The 19,232-nt window shown below is 46.5% G+C and overlaps 1 protein-coding gene across 1 annotated transcript in view; it reads right to left on the bottom strand.

The window, feature by feature from the left end:
- Nucleotides 1-19,232, bottom strand: part of SFSWAP (splicing factor, suppressor of white-apricot family) — a 94,965-nt gene that overhangs the window by 13,047 nt on the left and 62,686 nt on the right. The window contains exons 14-16 of the mRNA XM_011981955.1: nt 8,324-8,589; nt 1,420-1,575; nt 52-177 (exon numbers count right to left, since the gene is read on the bottom strand). Coding sequence (XP_011837345.1) covers nt 52-177; nt 1,420-1,575; nt 8,324-8,589 — 548 coding nt within the window. The remainder of the gene's footprint in view (nt 1-51; nt 178-1,419; nt 1,576-8,323; nt 8,590-19,232) is intronic.

The following is a 19,232-nucleotide window of genomic DNA, read 5'->3' as shown; positions in this document are numbered from 1 at the left end:
CAGGGAAACCTGGCCCGCATCCGGTACCTGTGCGCACACCCAGTGGCCTACCTGGAGCGGGTCCGCTTCCTGCTGGCCCCAGGGCTGCTGCTCACGCGGTAGGCAGTGGGCACACTCCTCTCTTCTCTCCGTCTCTCAGGGGAGTGGGCTCTCCTCCGAGGGGACCGGGAGCGGGACCTGGACAGAGGAGGAGGCAGTGTTCAGTTCTGTGGCCTGGCTGGCGGGATGTGTCATGCTTCCGACTGCCTTGGCAGAGATCAGGCCCCGTCTCCAGAGGCTGCTCCTCAGGATGGTGCCCGTGTAGACCCTGAGGCTTCAGAGAACCCCTGCTGAGCTCCACTACTCTACCGACAATGAACTGAAACCCTGAATCCCATCTCAGAGGCAGAGATGGTCTCTCTCCCGTTCCACACACTTATCACACCAAGGATAAACTTTTAACCAATATACACCTGGCGTGGAGGCTGGAGCTGCTTCAAATGGTCAATGGCAACCAATTCCCCATAAGCCATGGTCTGAGTATGCAATTTATGACCACCTCAGGCTGCCGCTTTCTCTTCCTTCCCCCTGCTTTGTCCATTTTATCTCCCTATACATTTCAGCTCACTGACGTTTCTACCAGCACGAGGTAAGAAAAGGCAAATCAGACTCTAGTGAGTCGGGTCTACCTGTCTGAATAACACAAAGAAGAAACTCAACGGTAACGAAGCTAGAGGCCTACCTGGAAATTTCTCCTGTTCACACTAATCTTACAGCCTCTCAGCACAGACACTCAGGAACAGGCTGTGGGGCACTGGCATGAAGCCTGAAACCTTCAATCCTATTCGGAAATGCCAGTCTTACGACAGTTTCGGCTAACTTAAGTTTATGAGATTTCACAGATGCAAAGCCACCCATGAACACTGACTCCTCCTCCTCCTCCTCATGTGCCTGGAAAGGACTCATTTCTCTCCTGTGGTGACACGATGCACACATGGCCACGAGGACCCTGAGACCCGCGCTCCTCCGGGGTGATGCTCCTTAGTGGAGGCCCCGTAGCGATGAGTTGGGACCTTCGTTTTAGTTCTTTGTTCATTCAGGAAAGCTACTATTTTGGGAAGACCTGCAATGAGCACAAATCTGGGAAAAAAAACTCCATTTATTTCCATTTTGTTTCCATGACAACTCATTCAAAACAATATAAAGAAGAGTGGTCTGATTTTGCCATTTGAAAAAGTTCTACATTGAATCATCTTCATGACAATAAACCGCACACGCCACAGGCTATGCTTCTGCAGATCAGCTCGGGATCACTCAGCCCCCAGCATCCTGGAGAGCCAGGAGTGGCCATCCTTTAACTGACAGACTGGTTTTGATTTTTTTTCCAGACCTTTCCTAAGATTTACAGAACAGACGATAAAGGCGAGGTCAGTTAGACACCTTGACATTTTACCAGGTTTTCCCTCAAAAGAACTTGCGGAGTCAAATCTGCTGGTGGCCGAGGCTGGCTGATAACTTCCTGGCTGGGCTGCCGCTGTCACTGACACGCTGCTCTGACAGGGCTCCGCGCGCAGCATCCCTGGGGAGGCTGAGGCTCTGGGACACGGAGGCACACATTCACACTCAGAATAAAAGGTGCTGGGCTGGGCGCTACCAGAACTCTGAAAAAAGCTCTGCTTATTCAAAGCTATAGCGGCTAGGGAATGCTTACACGTAGAATTCTACAATAAACTCACTAATCAGGAAAAATAAGTTAGTTTGTAAGGCCTGCAAATTCATAAGTTTGAAATACAATACCATTTTGTAGTGGCTATTAGTAATAGACTTCTTTAAAGGGAAATGGCTGTTACCAGTAGATTTTCAAGTTATCGGGGGAAAATGCCCATCTCAGAATGAGGGGGTTACATACCATTAGACAATTCTCTAAGTTTGACTTTAGCTAAAGAAGCTTTAATGCTTTTATTCTGCTAATTAGGCTTCTCATATTGATACCACAACATAGTGCAAGAAACAGGAATTCCATTTTATAAGCAAATCATCCATATAATGTGACCAGAGGCCTTCTTAAAGATGAAATGGTCTGAATTTAAACACTTTCAAGCATAACGTGACTCAGTTTTGTTTTTTTTTCTTAAAAAAGCATAATGGTTTGCTTTCAAATAGAAACATAATGAGACTTTTTTCAATGACAAAACTCCAGATATTTTATCTGAATGACAGTGGTCATATTTATAAATAGCCTCTCTTCTCCGACACGTAACCATTCCATCTACTCCACTTCCTCCATTCGCGTCCCTACCCACGGCATTTCAGTCACGGAATAATCTGTGCAGACGACTTAGCAGCAAGGGTCTGGCTCTGCCACAGCTGGAACGTCCAGCAGCTCCTGGAATAATCTCTGCAGATGACTCAGCAGCAAGATCTGGGCTCTACCAGCAGCTCCCGGGGCTTAATTTTTCTCAAGTTGAAACTGGATCTGATTTCACATGCAATTCCTCCTCATGTCCCCAGCCCAGTGACAGCCACTGCAGCTCCCCTCCTTCCTGGACTGCCCAGTGCAGATACCCTCTGGTCTTATCTGTGTCTGGCTATGATTCACTTTGATTTACTTTCCAAGTGATGGGAAGACGGTCCTCACCTCAGCATGATCAACACTGCCACCTGATTGAAACTGCAAGCATCTGGTTTCCTCCTTTAAGGAGCAGGATTAGGAGATGAGTCATCGCTTTGACTGATTTGCTATGCAGTTTATCGTGGGTAAAAGGGGCAATGAGGAGCCACAACTTTCAACCTAAAGTGGAAACCCAATGTCGCCTGAGTCCCTTCTGAATGCTAAACAAGACTCCTAAGAAAAGTCTTCCAAATCCATCCCCAGTCTCCTTCACCAACCCCAAGTATTTAGGAAGCTAATTTCTACAAATAAATAGATTATATATATATTTTTTATATATATTTTTTGAGACAGAGTCTCGCTCTGTTGCCCGGGCTGGAGTGCAGTGGTGCAATCTCGGCTCACTATAAGCTCCACCTCCCGGGTTCTTGCCATTCTCCTGCCTCAGCCTCCTGAGTAGCTGGGACTACAGGCGCACGCTGCCACACCCGGCTAATTTTTTGTATTTTTAGTAGAGGCAGGGTTTCACAGTGTTCACCAGGATCGTCTCGATCTCTTGACCTTGTGATCTGCCCACCTCGGCCTCCCAAAGTGCTGGGATTACAGACGTGAGCCACCGTACCCAGCCAGAAATATGTTTTTATCATATAGGTCTCTATACTAGAAGATATCTTAAAATGATAACATGCAGAGATCTATCTAGAACTCCCAGAAGCCCAGGCTAACTCTGAAGATGTATTTAGATAAGTAAATGAACACAAGAGACCATCTTAGCAAAAGTTTTAAAAATAAACTTAGTTTCAAACTGATACTTATTAAAATTTAATTTTAGGTTGTAAATGAACCGCATGAGTACTTCTTCATTCCATTAAGATAGAGAACCAGATACGATATCAAAATACAAATGAAAACAGAAAACAAGACAACAAAAGTATTTTAATTTTTTTTTTAAGACGGAGTCTTGCTCTGTTGCCCAGGCTGGACTGCAGTGACACAATCTTGGCTCACTGCAACCTCCACCTCCTGGGTTCAAGCGATTCTCCTGCCTCAGCCTCCCGAGTAGCTGGGATTACAGGCGCCCACCACCACACCTGGTTTTTTGTAGTTTTAGTAGTGGTGGGGTTTTACCATGTTGGCCAGGCTAGTCTTAAACTCTTGACCTCAGGTGATCCACCTGCATCGGCCTCCCACAGAGATGGGATTATAGGCGTGAGCCACTGTGCCAACCTCAATGTTGATATAAAAGACACTAAATACTACCTGGTCATAACTAGGATACTTTTTGAGAAGTAACATAGTGATTTCCCAAAACTAAAGATTTTTACATGTCTAATTTGTCTTTGGAGATCCAAAGTCACCCATAACTTAGACATACTAAATAAATGGGACTTCAACCACAGGAACAGTATGGCCATTAAATAAATATTCATTGTGCTGTAAGAAGGCTTTCTAATCTTAACTTTCTGTATTTTACATAGAACTTTAGTAATTTAATATATACAAAAAACATATTCCACATAGCATCCTACCACAATTAGAAATATTAACAACTGTGGTATTCTACTGTGGGCTGGCAGCAGTCATTAAAAATGATCAATTAGGTCTGTTCAGGCCCAGGTGACAAGTCTGACCCATTCTGAGTGGAGGCTATGTTTGTTAACAGTTTATTCTATCTGATAACAACCGCATTAACACTTTCAATACTTTGGTTAAAATTTAGTTATCTTTTATACTCCAATAATTCATATGACTGAGGAGACCACCACCCCTCCCATTTCTAACTTGCATTTTTAAGGCCACTTGGATCCCTGGAAATGATTATTGCTGGCAGAGCTTGGATGGAGGATGCAGGTTTGCAGCCAGTTTAGAAAAATGCAATCCTACTCAAAAAAACACACACTCCCTGTTCCCAGAAGAGCTGAGGCAGAATTCCACAAGAAAAGGTTATGGTGAGAAACCATCAGCTGCTGCTGCTTCTTCTTTTGTCATAGAGAACATGTCCATCAGGCTAGATTCGAACTCCTGGGCTCAAAGGATCCTCCTGCCTCTGCCTCCCAAGCATCTGGGGCTTGACTAGCTTGTTTAACTCATGTCCTCGGACTCCAGAACCCACGGCACTGCTGGTCTCTGCACCCAGCCATGCCCTTGGCCCTGTGGAGGGGAACAACTGCCAGGGGCCAGCACCCACGGTAGAACTTGCTCAACAATCCAACACCTGAAAGGTTTTGTTTTATAATACTCTTATTTTCATTTTATAATAAACGTGCACTTTGCCTTCATATTTTGTCTCAGTTGCAAAATCGAATGCTTTTTAATCAGTTATTTAACTCAAATTAACTAAAAGTATGCAGATACTACCTCCTCAGCCATGGAGATTAATTAAAAATTTGAGTGTTCTGAAAACACTTTGCTCTGTTGACACTGTAAAATATTTTAAATGTAGGTCAAATTAAAATTGGTAGCCTACCATCACCGTAGAAACCATACTCAGGTAATTTTTACCTTAATTTTTTCTTTTAACTGAAAGTTACAAACAAATGAGTAGCGTTTGGCTTCTTGGACTTGTCGGCAATGAATCCATAAAAATAATATAAAGATATATTTTTATATAAAGTAATATGCAACTAAAGCTATTCTAAAGTAAATTATTCGAAAATATGTAACTCTAAATCTATTCTAAAACAAATCACTCAAGTAAGATGTAAAATGACCTTTTCTCCTATAGTCTAGTGAACAAAAAGGAGGCACAGCCTAGAAACCTGAAATTCCAAGTGTGAGGTGAAGCCTTTCAGCTCTGAATACACCAATGTGGGAAAAGCTGGCAGCCACGGCATCATCTGTCCTTAGAAGTGAATGGTAGGAGACCTGGAAATATCAGATGCCGCATCCGCTGTGTTTGCAAAAACTCCCCACGTGAAAGCTGAGCTAATTTCTTACACTAAAGAAACACCACGAACAGCTGTTACAAGGATCGGCCCCAAGGCTTGGGATTTAGGAAGGAATTATGCTTTCTTTGGAGCCTGTAGAAAAGGAAAACTGGGAAGAATTTTACTGCATCTGGTCACTAGGAGGGCTTGTTTATGCCTGTCTTCAGCTATGTAATGTCATAAGAAACATTTTCAAGTGGGAAATTTTTTATTTTAATCTTCACTTAATTGCATGTAGAGGCAGGGTCCCGCTCTGTCATCTGGGCTGGAGTGCAGTGGTGTGATCATAGCTCACTGCAGCCTCAAACTCCTGAGCTCAGCTCAAGCAATCCCCCGAGCTCAGCTCAAGCAATCCCCCCACATCAGACTCTACGCTTGAGCTCAGGAGTTTGAAGCACGCACTGCCACGCCTGCCTAATTTTAAAAAATATTTTGTATACTCGGAAGGCTGAGGCAGGAGAATGGCGTAAACCCGGGAGGCAGAGCTTGCAGTGAGCTGAGATCTAGCCACTGCACTCCAGCCTGGGCAACAGAGGGAGACTCCGTCTCAAAAAAAAAAAAATTTTGTAGAGATAGGTCTTCACTGTGTTGCCAAAGCTTGTCTCGAACTCCAGGCCTCAAAGTAATCCTCTCATCTTGGCTTCCTAAAGCACTGGATTACAGGTGTGAGCCATTGTGCCTGGCCTCAAATGAGAAATTTTAAAAAAGCTTTGATATATAAGCTCCTGGGAGCCTTCAGAAATTGAAGATATGTTAGCAAAACTGTTCATTTGATTAGAAAATAGCAAGGTTTCTTTTTTGTGTGTATAAGGGTATGAAGTGATGAAACATTTAAAACACTCGCAAAAATGCAGAGTGAAAGATCAAACTGATTTATCATAGAGTCAAATCCAATTTCACTGCAAAGAAGTCAGTGTAAATGCCTGTCAAACTTTAAGTGTTGGCTGGGGTAAAAATAAAGAAAGCAGGCTGGCCGTGGTGGCTCATGCTTGTAATCCCAGCACTGTGGGAGGCCGAGATGGGTGGATCACCTGAGGTCAGGAGAGAGAGACCAGCCTGGCCAACATGGTGAAACCCCATCTCTACTAAAAAAACAAAATTAGCTGGGCGTGGTGGCGCATGCCTGTAATCCCAGCTACTTGGGAGGCTGAGGCAGGAGAATCACTAGAACCCCGGGAGGCAGAGGTTGCAGTGAGCCGAGATCACACCATTGCAGACCAGCCTGGGAAACAAAAGCAAAAACTCCGTCTCTAAATAAATAAACAAACAAACAAATAAATAAATAAAGCATATTGTTTTTAGAATATATTCAGAGAGGCAAATGTGTAAAATTATACTTAAAAAGCTCACAGAGCGCCCAAGGTATCTGTATTTTTCCCATGGAAACGTAAGAGCTAACAGCAATTCCAGAAGAAAAACTAGACAAGCAGAGTCAGTGCCGCACTACAGAAACCGAGAGAGCCAGTCAGTGCTCAGCAACAACCCGAGGTGTAACGGGGCCCTGAAAACAGGGCAAGCTGTGCCAGCCTCCCACAGGCCGGCCACCGTTTTGTTTTTAAAAAATGGTTTTCACCAAGATGTAAATTCTGTGACTCTTAAATGTTTTTACATTTTTAATTTCTGCTCCTAGAAATGTTAACCTGCTTTCTGAAAAACTGGCTCCTCACCAGGAAGGCCTTTGGTTTAATAGTGACTTCCGGAAGGAGGGTGGAGAGGAAACAGTGTGCACCGGCGCCGCCCTCTTCACACACACCTGTGCCGCCCTCTTCACACACACACACCCGCACTGCCCTCTTCACACACACCCGTCGGCCCTCTTCACACACACACCCCCGCGCCGCCCTCTTCACACACACACCCCCGCGCCGCCCTCTTCACACACACACCCCCGCGCCGCCCTCTTCACACATGCTCACTCGTGCCGCCCTCTTCACACACACCCGCAGGCCCTCTTCACACACGCTCACCCGCACCGCCCTCTTCACACCCACTCCGCATACATATACTCACCGGTGCCACATGAAGTATGTGCAGAGTGTGGCACCGGTGAGCGTATGTGCAGAGCAGGGAATCCAAACCCAAAACCAGTGCTAAAGAGTTCTCCTGTCTTGCAACTTTACACATTTGAGAGAAATTAGCATGGGAAACTTCACTTACACAAATAAAACAAAAGACCCCCCAGCACACCACCCTGTGAATCTTTTACACAATCAGCACACCACCCTGTGAATCAAGGTCCTGGTAGGCTTACTTCCAGGACCCATTAGAATTTAAACAAACCAATTTTTAAAAACCTGGCAGTAGTTAAGTATAGGCCTGCGCGGTGGCTCAGGCCTGTAATCCCAGCACTCTAGGAGGCCAAGGTGGGTGGGTAACCTGAGGTCAGGAGTTTAAGACCAGCCTGGCCAACATGGTGAAACCCTGTCTCTACTAAAAATACAAAAATTAGCCTGGCATAGTGGTGGGCGCCTGTAATCCCAGCTACTCAGGAGGCTGAGGCAAGAGAATCACTTGAACCCGGGAGGCGGAGGTTGCAGTGAGCCAAGATCGCACCGCTGCACTCCAGCCTGGGCAACAAGAACAAAACTCTGTCTCAAAAAACAAACAAACAAAAGTTAACTACAAAACAAACAAAAAACCAAAAAAGATCTTATTTGGACTTGCAGGGCACACGAGCACACGCATACACACGTCTGCTCAATGAGAGTGGCACTGATTTTAAACTTTCTACCTAGCTCTACTGGGTATCCTGTGAAGGACACAGGGGTCACGAAGGCACCAGAGGTGCTGCCCCCTGCACACCCACCTCGACCGCCGCACTGTCCGATAGGCACTGGGAAGAGAATGCTTTGCTTTTGAGTGTGATCTAGACCTGGACTTGGATGACGAGTGGTACTTGGGAGAACGCGATCTTGTTCGAGATCTTTTTTTGTGCTTTTTCTTTTTCTTTTCTTTCTCTTCTTCTCTCGGTGGATCTTTGCTTTTGCTCGAAGGCCTATCGGGTGGTTTAACTTCTAAAGTAGGCAGAGGTCTGCCTCCAGTCAGTAGAGGGCAGGGCGTAGTGTTGGATTCCTAAGAATAAAAGGGAAATCTGGGTGTTAACAGGGAAAACAGAACACTGAAGTATACGTATAAAATTTCAACTTTGGCCCCTCACACCAACAAACACAGCAACCATCCCTTACAAAGACCCGTCTCCTCCTGTAGCTATCCAGAGTGACCTCCTTTTCACCTCCCAGGATGCAAAGGGAGAAAGGGAACCCCCTCTGGTTCCCGAGGCTTTCCACAGGCAGCACTCCCTTCCCAGCCCCCAGGCTGTGGACAGCAGGAGCCAATAAGAGGAGCATAGTATTAGAGATGCTATGCTGGAAAAAAATACGTTTCTTTTTAATAGTTTTAACTACCAGAGGAGAGATTCCTCAAACCTCCAATATTAGGTTTTTAAATGAATCTCTGCACTACTCTGACAATAATTTTTAAAGGTCTAGGTTCCCCTTTGATGTTTTAAAACCTCTCCATCTGAGTGCCACATACATGCAGAAGAGCACACGAATCTTCAATGCATCCCGACACATTTCCATCACAGGGCATCGGAACCGGGTCAGGAGACAACACCCTTCAACAGTGTGGGCCTGCAGCCTGGCCCTCTTCCCCGGAAAGCTCACTCTCTCCTCAATTCACTTTAAGTGAATTTTAAACTACAGCCATTAAACACTTCACACCTTTAGACACAGTGAAAAAATCTGCAATTCATCATTTAGTGCCTTGAAGAAATTCAGGTCAGGTGCTGGGGTGGGACCCAGTCTCCCAGGCTGCCCCCAGCTGCTCCCCAGGGAGAGAGCTCCAGCCCAGCCCGTGGCACAGTGTGCAGGATGGCACAGTGTGTGCAGGACGGCACACTGTGCGCAGGACAGTGTCTGTGAAAGGCAAAGTGCTAAGGGGGCTTCCCTTCCTTCTTTCCGCTCCCTAGGTCTGCCCTGGCAAGGCCAGCTGGCTGAGGGAAAACACTGTAGAAATGATTCTTCTACAGTTATGCTTCCTACTTTGGCTTTGAGATCAAAAGCAGTTCAGCGGAGCCCTGGTGGGGCAGGCCCCAATTTAAGATGAGATTCCACTCGAGCTGGCTGCTCTTTGATGGCACTGCGATTTCCCAGTCCTCTGTTCAGCCTCCTTGCTGTTTCCGTTCACACCATGCTCTCGATGCCCCTCCCCGGTTGTGGGTGTGCTGCAGGCAGGAGGGCAGAGATGAATTCCTCGTCGGGATCTGACGGCCCTCCCATTTGGCCGCTACCAAGTTCACTGCTACCAAGTTCATCTTTACAGCTCTGCCTAAATTATCTCCAGGGACACTGGTAAAAAAAAATCCATTTTACTGTGGGAGAGTTCTTATCAAAAAGGTCTTTCTCATTTGAAATTCTGTAAGTGTAACAATACTTTTCAGGTCTAACTTTTAAATATTTTATTGTTTTTTGGTTTGTTTTGAGGCAGAGTCTTGCTCTGTCGCCGGGGTGGGGTGCAGTGGCGTGATCTCAGCTCACCACAACCTCCGCCTCCCGGCCTCAAGTGATTCTTGTGCCCCAGCCTCCTGAGTAGGTGGGATTACAGGCATGTGCCATCATGCCCAGCTAATTTCTTTTTTGTTTGTATTTTTAGTAGAGAAAGGGTTTTGCTATTTTGGCCAGGCTGGTCTCAAACTCCTGACCTCAAGTGATCTGCACGCCTCAGCCTCCCAAAGTGCTGAGATTACAGGCGTGAACCACCGCACTCAGCTAAAATATTTTATTGCTTACATAATTCTAACACACAAACATCCAATGAGAAGCCAAGCTCTATATCCAAGAACACCCACTCCACTCTGGCATTAGTCAGGATTTGCCCATGAGCAATGCTAAATGATCCTTTAAATTAAAAAGACAATGAATACAAGCCAGTAAGCTTTACAACTTCAGAGGCTCAACATCCTAGCTCTGGCCTCTCCCATACACACTGCAAGGGCTTCCATTCTGCAAACAGCAAAGAACAAAGGTTTGTGAGCTGAGCACATCCTCTGAGGTGAGCCCTGGGTGGGACCAGAGAAATCAGCTGAGGCACTAAAAAAATCCCAATATCCATGGACTCTAAACCAGGAGAAAGCCAGCCAGCCCTGGGGATGAAAGACGCCACTGGGAACCTCAGCACGGGCACCTGTGAGTGTTTGGGGACGTCAGAGCTGCTGCAGGTCCTTTTAACAAGGCCCGGGGTCTCCCCAGGAAAACAAAGAGAAAGCTGAAGAGGAGGCCGAGACACAGACTCCACCCTCGAGTGAGGAGTCTGCTCTGCGGCGAGAAGGAAGAGAAACACGTCTTTGTTGAATTTTTCTGGTGAAGAACTCTCATTTACTCTCTCTCACAGAATCACTGCACTGTGTTGGCATGTGACTGACAACACACGGCGTTAAAACAGAGGGGACACGGAAAACCCGGTCCCTGGCAAACGTCTGTGAAAGACAAAACCAAAGGGGCGCGAGACGCCATCTGAGGCACAGTCAAGACAAACAGGAGTGCGAGGAGTCAACTCTGCAGCTGAGTTTCTACTCCTGTGTTTACTGCCAATGATTTGAACCTCTAAACTTTTTTTTTTTTTGCCTTTATCCTAACTAATGCCTGTCATTAATAATACTTGGCTGGGCGCTGTGGCTCAAGCCTGTAATCCCAGCACTCTGGGAGGCCGAGACGGTCGGATCACGAGGTCAGAGATCGAGACCATCCTGGCTAACCCGGTGAAACCCCGTCTCTACTAAAAAATACAAAAAACTAGCCGGGCGAGGTGGCGGGCGTCTGTAGTCCCAGCTACTCGGGAGGCTGAGGCAGGAGAATGGCGTGAACCCGGGAGGCGGAGCTTGCAGTGAGCCGAGATCCGGCCACTGCACTCCAGCCTGGGCGACAGAGCGAGACTCCGTCTCAAAAAAAACCAAAAACCAAAAAACAAAACTTATCTCATCACTGTGGTTAAAGACGAGGGCTTCATTTTGAAGTGAGGGGACAATCTGAATCAACACTTTCAAATGTCACTTGTAATGAAGCCCAGTTCTATTTATTCCAACAACACGATCATCCTTCACCACGAAGGTGAAAACTAGAGCTGCTGCGAGCTCTGCCAGGCTGAATTAAGATGGTCTGTGATGTTGACATTACCGCTTTTTTCAGCTTCAAGTGCTAAAAGTGCACAAGGACTGATGCCAAACACAGCTTTCCAGAAACCACAGCTGCCTTTGAGATGCAATTTTAATATTCCAGCAAAAATGATCAAAACCGAAGTCATGTTTGAGTGTGGGGGGCAGACGTACGTTGGTTCAGGTAGAGTCCAGGACAAAGCAAAGAACTTCTGAAAAATGGTCATTTATGAGAGCATTAAAAGCTTACTGCCTGCCACTTTTGTAACATTGGAAAATAACATTGATTAGCCCCCCTTTATCACAATGAAGTATTTGGCAACAAATTAGCACATGAACTAGCAACTATTATTTCCTACTGCGGCAAAACAAATTGCTCAAAAGCAGACCGACTGTGTATCTGATTGTATTGGAAAATAAAAGAAATCTTATTTGTGAAGGGCATTACATTAACTATGAAATGGGCCAATCCCACGGACGGATGGCAAACACTAAAGCGTCCTCTCCATCCCTTCACCCAGCCCCACTGCCCTACTGTCTCCTGGCCAGGTGCGTCCTCCCACCCCTGCCTCCACTCTGCTCCAGTGCCCCCTGCCCCGCAGCCACACTCTTTCAGCGGAAATGCAGCTCTCGTGCTCGTGCTCACTTATCCTGGCGTCCCAGGCTCTCTACAACTGGCCTCCCATTGTCATACCCGTTCTGCCTGAGAACGTGTCTTCCCGAGTGGGGCCACCTGTCCTTTACCACTTGTGGGTCTTTGGTCCTCGTGGGTCCTCACTACTCTGTAAGAGCCTCAAGGCCTTGCCTGAGCCCTAGGTCCTGGAGCTGCCACTCTCCTCCTGGCTGTGCTGTCCTGATGGAAATGCCCATGTGTGAACAGCAACAGCTCAAATGCTGTCATGGTCACTGGTGAACAAGCAAGCTTCTAATGCATATCCCAAAGTGCCTCAGCACCTAGCACACAGCGGATTCAGCAAACACAGGCGGGTTTCAGTTCCTATTTCCTTGTCAAACTCTTACTGGAATCGTAAACCTGGCAGGATCTGTAACTTGAAAACATCTATGGGCTGGGTGCAGGGGCTCATGCCTGTCACCCTAGCATCTTGAGAGGCCAAGGCGGGAGAACTGCTTGAGGCCAGGAGTTCAAGATCAGTCTGGGCAATATAGCAAAATCCCATCTCTACCAAAAATACAAAAAACATTTAGCTGGGCGTGGCGGCAAGTGTACGTAAGTCCCAGCTACTCTGAAGGCTGAGGTAGGAGGACTGCTTCAGGCCGGGAGGTCAAGGCTGCAGTGAGCTGTGATGGTACCACTGCATTCCAGCTTGGGTGAGTGAGACTCTCTCAAAACAGAAAAAGAAAAAAATGTGTGGAGTCTAAGAAACCATCCTGCAGTCCGTTGCTACTATGTAAACGACTGCATGACTATGTAAATGACCGCATGACTATGTAAACGACCGCATGACTATGTAAATGACCGCATGACTATGTAAACGACCGCATGACTATGTAAATGACCGCATGACTATGTAAACGACCGCATGACTATGCAAATGACCGCATGACTATGTAAACGACCGCATGACTATGTAAACGACCGCATGACTATGTAGACGACCGCATGACTATGTAGACGACCGCATGACTATGTAAATGACCGCATGACTATGTAAACAACTGCATGACTGTGTAAACGACTGCATGACTGTGTAAATGACTGCATGACTATGTAAACGACTGCATGACTATGTAAACGACCGTATGACTATGTAAACGACCGCACGACTATGTAGACGACCGCACGACTATGTAGACGACCGCATGACTATGTAGACGACCGCAGGACCATGCAGACGACCGCACGACCATGCAGACGACCGCACGACCATGCAGACGACCGCACGACCATGTAGACGACCGCATGACCATGTAGACGACCGCATGACCATGTAGACGACCGCATGACCATGTACATGACCGCATGACCATGTACATGACCGCATGACCATGTAAATGACCGCATGACCATGTAGACGACTGCATGACCATGTAGACGACTGCATGACCATGTAAATGACTGCATGACTATGTAAATGACTGCATGACTATATAGACGACTGCATGACTATGTAGATGACTGCATGACTATGTAAATGACTGCATGACTATGTAGACGACTGCATGACAAAAGGGGCTCAGCGAAGACTTCGGCCTTCTCTTCATCCTGGATTACGAACACACACTAGGAATGGAGAGAGAATCTATGTGACACGGACAGGAGGCAGGGAAATACTGGCGAGGGCTTCACACTCAAGCCTGGACCCACGGCCCAAAGTGAGAACTATCCCTGTTTTCCTGTCTGAATGTTGCCTTTTGGCCTGTTCTGCCCCCTATCCTGTGCCCATAAGAACCCCAGACTCCAGACTTAGGGGACACACACAGAAGAGAGACGCGTCTGAGCGAAGAGAGGATACGAAGCAGCTGGATGTTGGAGAGGAGTTTGGCTGAGGATGGCCAGACTCCAGGGGAAAATTATCTTCCTGCTGTAACCCCTTGTCAGCTTCCCTTTCTGCTGAGACCACTTCCACAGCTCAATAAAGTCCTCCACATTCATCATCCTTCAATTTGTTCGTGTGACCTGATTCTTGCTGGACGCTGGACAAGAACTCAGGTACCAAGAGGGCAGGGTGTAAAGGCTGTCACCCTGGCCCTCCAGAGCTGATTAACACTCAACGTTGACTGTAACACACGCTTTCTGGGGCTCCAGGGGTCACAGACACCCCCTCCTGGATGGCAAAGCTAAAAGAGCATTGTAATGTGCTTGGAGGATGCCGTGAGGCCAGCGCAGAGCCTGCTCCCGCTAGAGAGGAGCGTTCCTTTGCTCTGGTTCCCGCACCTGTCCGTTCATGTGGTCCCTCCTGTAAGAGATTGAGTGGCGGCCGAGTAAACGAGCCACCCCCTTTGCGAGTCCTGGGAAGGGGTCAAGGGAACTCTCCAGTCTCATATGCAGGTTTATATGCACTATTTTTGCATATGCTTTTATAAATTTTATACTCCACTTGAAAAATTTAAGAGTACTGCCAATATCTTTCCATGCCAATAGGCACACTTTAGGACATCATTTACAACTGTATCTCAATACGTAAAATCACCTCTCCTAACGATCAATGGGACTGAACAGGAACACATACGCAGAAAGATCGAGTACAAATGGGAATTCAGCACGTCGTAAAGAAGGCTCTGTGAGTCACTGGGGAAAAGATGTATGACTTAGTGAATGTGTTGCATCTAGCGACATGCTCCTCAAACTGAAATTAATTCCAAGTGTGGCAGGTCAAAAACGTACCAGAGGAAAAAAAGTTTGTGACACTGATGACAAACAGCTAACATGAAGCAGCATAGACAAAGAAAGGGCCCTTCCTGGGCCCGGAAGAAACACAGGCCCAGGCTAAGGGAAAGTCAGTTCAAAAGGCAGCAGACAATGCCAAGAAACATCAGCAAAGTGGCCGGGCGCAGTGGCTCAGGCCTGTAATCCCAGCACTTTGAGAAGCTGAGGTGGGCGGATCATGAGGTCAAGAGATCGAGACCATCCTGGCCAACATGGTAAAACCCTGTCTCTACTAAAAATACAAAAATTAGCCGGGCGTGGTGGCACCCGCCTATAGCCCCAGCTACTTGAGAGGCTGAGGCAGGAGAATCACTTGAATCCGGGAAGCAGAGGTTGCAGTGAGCCAACTGAGCCGATATCGCACCACTGCACTCCAACCTGGAGGCAGAACGAGACTCCGTCTCAAAAAAAAAAAAAAGACATCAGCAAAGTGGCTCAGTATTACTATCATTAAATATGTCAGTTAAAGCAGATGCTGCTTTCCCACTGAAAGGCTGATGGCACCCAATGCCGACAGGGGCATGAAGAAACAGTTCTCATACCCCATGGGCGCCAATAAAACTGCTACAATCCCTTCAGAGGTCAACTGAGCAGTATCTCAAATTAAAAAAAGAATTCCATGGTGAGGATTTCCCCCATGAGTGCACTCACTGGAGTACACAAGATACAGGACACAGATGGGTGATCGGCATTGTTCACAAAGACAGACCTGAGACGTGGCTCACATTTCCCACAGCAGGGGAGGGGCACACACAGAGGGGGTGATTTACAGGTAAACTACTTACAGTCATTCGGTCAATAAATATCTATCTACCAAGTGCCTGTAACACACCAAACACTACTGTAAGCATTGATAACAGAAGGATCTCTACTGTAAGTCAAAGAAGATGTCAGAAAAATACGTAGGGTATGATCCCATAACTGTGAGGTTTTACATCTCTACATACATGAATCGAATTGAGTTTTTCCCCTCAAGGATTCACAGGAAACAAAGGGAGGGGATACACACGACGGAGCATCATTCAACCGCAAAAAGGAAGGGGGTCCAACGCAGCTGCCACATGGCTGGACCGGAGGACACCACGCTAGGCGAAGTCAGCCAGGCACAGAAGCACAGACACCGCAGAATCCCACTCACAGGCAGTCCCCAGGAGTCCCGTTCAGAGGCTAAAAGCAGGTGGGTGTCAGGGCTGGGGGAGGGGAGAGCGGGGAGTTACTATTTAATGGCTAAAGAGTTTTGGTTTTAGAAGATGGACACTCTGGGAATGGATGGGTGGTAATGGTTGCACAGTGTGAATACACTTAATGCCAGCATAAACGGCACAGTTAAAAAAGGTAAAATGGTAACCTTTATGTTAAAAACTCAAACTACAGAAGGGAGATAATTGAGAGGAATTTTAAAAAGTGCCATTTCCACAGGAATTTAAAAAAATACACAAGAAAGAAAGGACCTTTTCTCTTTTATACCTTTCTGTAGCATTTGAACTTTAAAAATCATATGTATACATCAGTTTTATAAAAAGCAACGTAAAGACAGAGAAGTGACTGTCCTTCAGGCACATAAGCTGCTCTGTGGCTGTTTTTAGTTAACTTTAAGGTGACAGTAAAATTCCTGCCATGTTACGCCAGGCCTTGTATAAGGGAGTGTCCTCATGCCACCCTGCAGAGTCAGCCTGAGCTAGCCATGGCTCCAACAGACCTGGGGGTGCCATGAGCCTCCTGGTGCTGATGTGCCCTCAGCCACGCTGGCTCCCTCACCCAGGGTGTGCAGTGGCCAAACATGGTTTTGTCTCAAGTCCTCCTGGACTCCGAGAATTTTACAACTACACAGCTGGGTCAAATGTCTCAACATCAGTGAGTAAAGTAGATGCTAGAATACTTAGTAAAGTCAAGGGTAACCTGTCCCAGAAGTTGTTTTAGGCTAAAAATACTTTTGAGTCTGATTTTTATTTATGACAATTGCCAATTTAATTACAAGTATTTTTGTTTCAGAAGCAATTAAAGACATTTATCATCATCTGCTACAACCATTACACTTTTGTTGAAATGGCTTGGTAGCTGTAATCTGCACATACACACACACATATATTCAGGGAGAGCATTCTAGTGATTTAAACACTCGTTTCTATGTTCTACAGATTCAAAAACCAATACCTGCAAACAGGAGAGGTGAGAGAAATGTACGTATAAAAATAAATAGGACAGATCGAGACCATCTTGGCTAACATGATGAAACCCCGTCTCTACTAAAAATGCAAAAAAATTAGCCGGGCGCAGTGACAGGCGCCTGTAGTCCCAGCTACTCGGGAGGCTGAGGCAGGAGAATGGTGTGAACCCAGGAGGCAGAGGTTGCAGTGAGCCGAGATTGTGCCACTGCACTCCAGCCTGGGTGACAGAGTGAGACTCTGTCTCAAAAAAACAAATAAGTAAAATAAAATAAATAAATAGGACAAAGGCCTAAGCTGTAACATATCTTGTGTTTATAAGGAAATAATTCTGGTTGCTGTGATGTGGAACTACAGTAGATTGGGAAAAACTGGGTTAGTGATAAATTATAGTTGTGACTGAATTTCACTGGAAATTTTATTACAACATACAGATACAGTCATGTAATATAAATGGTTAAAGTATTCTCACGAATGTCTTTTGATGAACCCCTTTATCCACTGCACAAATGATATCAAAACACGATAACCCGTACGCCACTGTAACAGGTCCCTTACTTTCTTAAATTCCCTTCCCTTCTTGCCACATGCATATTTTCATGGCTGTAACCACAGAAGTGGATGTATTTTATATTGTGCTTCTCTTGCTTATTACATCAGAAGCATTTTCTGTGTGGCTACAAGCGTCCTCATGATCATTTTTGTTGTTGTGTATTTCATCCCCTTATTGCTGCCGAATATCTTTTTTTTTTTTTTTTTTTTGAGACAAAGTCTTGCTCTGTCACCAGGCTGGAGCACAGTGGCGTGATCTCAGCTCACTGCAACCTCCATCTCCCGGGTTCAAGCGATTCCCCTGCCTCAGCATCCGGAGTAGCTGGGACTACAGGCGCGCAACACCATGCCTGGCTAATTTTTTGTATTTCAGTAGGGATGGAGTTTTAACATGTGGGACAGGATGGTCTCAATCTCCTGACCTTGTGATTCACCTGCCTTGGCCTCCCAAAGTGCTGGGATTATAGGCGTGAGCCACCATGCCTGGCCATCCTTTTTTTTTTTTAGACAGAGTTTTGCTCTTGCTGCCCAGGCTGGAGTGCAATGGCGCGATCTCAGCTCATTGCAACCTCTGCCTCCCGGGTTCAAGCAATTCTCCTGCCTCAGCCTCCCGAGTAGCCGGGGTTACAGGCATGCGCCACCATGCCCGGCTAATTTTTTGTATTTTTAGTAGAGACGAGGTTTCACCATGTTGGCCAGGCTAATCTCGAACTGCTGGCCTCAGGCGATCCACCCGCCTTGGCCTCTCAAAGTGCTGGGATTACAGGTGTGAGTCACCACACCCAGCCAAGAAATCCTATTAAAGCTAAGGAATGACCAGAGATCCTTTTGCCATAACGGGCTGAAGTGAGGAGCCAGGAGGCAGCCCCGACTCTGAAGAGCCGTGGAAAGGCTGTGAGATGGTGTCCTGCGGGGCTGCTGGGGGTTCCCACCTTCCCTGAAAATGTTCATTTCTGGGACTGGCAAGTCGAACGGCTCAGAAGACTGGGCACCACCGACCTGTGGAGCTGAGCCTCCAGTGGGTGGCCCGGGCACTCCGGAGTCAGGGGCAGGAGCCCACCCTGTGGCACTCGGGCACTCGACAGGTCTCACACAGACTCATCTCCTCTGCTCCTCTTATCTAATTCTCCCCTCCCTGCTCATCATATCATTTCTGAGGCCTCCTGCCAGATGTGAGGGGATTTCAGACTGACTCCCAAAACAGGAAAGCTGATTCAGCCTTCTGCAGCATTTCAAAAGTCTGAGCCCAGAATGTTGTTTCCACAGAAAAACAAGCGGAGTGACTTCAAGAAGAATCAGTTTTGAATAATGGTCCTGGACTCTTAGAAATGTCAGCATAATTAAAGTGAAAGGCTTATTCTTTTTTTTTTTTTTTTTTTTTGAGACAGAGTTTTGCTCTTGCTGCCCAGGCTGGAGTGCAATGGCGGGGGCATCTTACCATTCTTTCCAATTTTTTGAA

The sequence above is a fragment of the Mandrillus leucophaeus genome, unplaced genomic scaffold (genome assembly GCF_000951045.1).
Source record: "Mandrillus leucophaeus isolate KB7577 unplaced genomic scaffold, Mleu.le_1.0 Scaffold232, whole genome shotgun sequence".
Classification (NCBI taxonomy): Eukaryota; Metazoa; Chordata; class Mammalia; order Primates; family Cercopithecidae; genus Mandrillus; species Mandrillus leucophaeus.
This window is presented reverse-complemented; position numbering and strand designations above follow the sequence as displayed.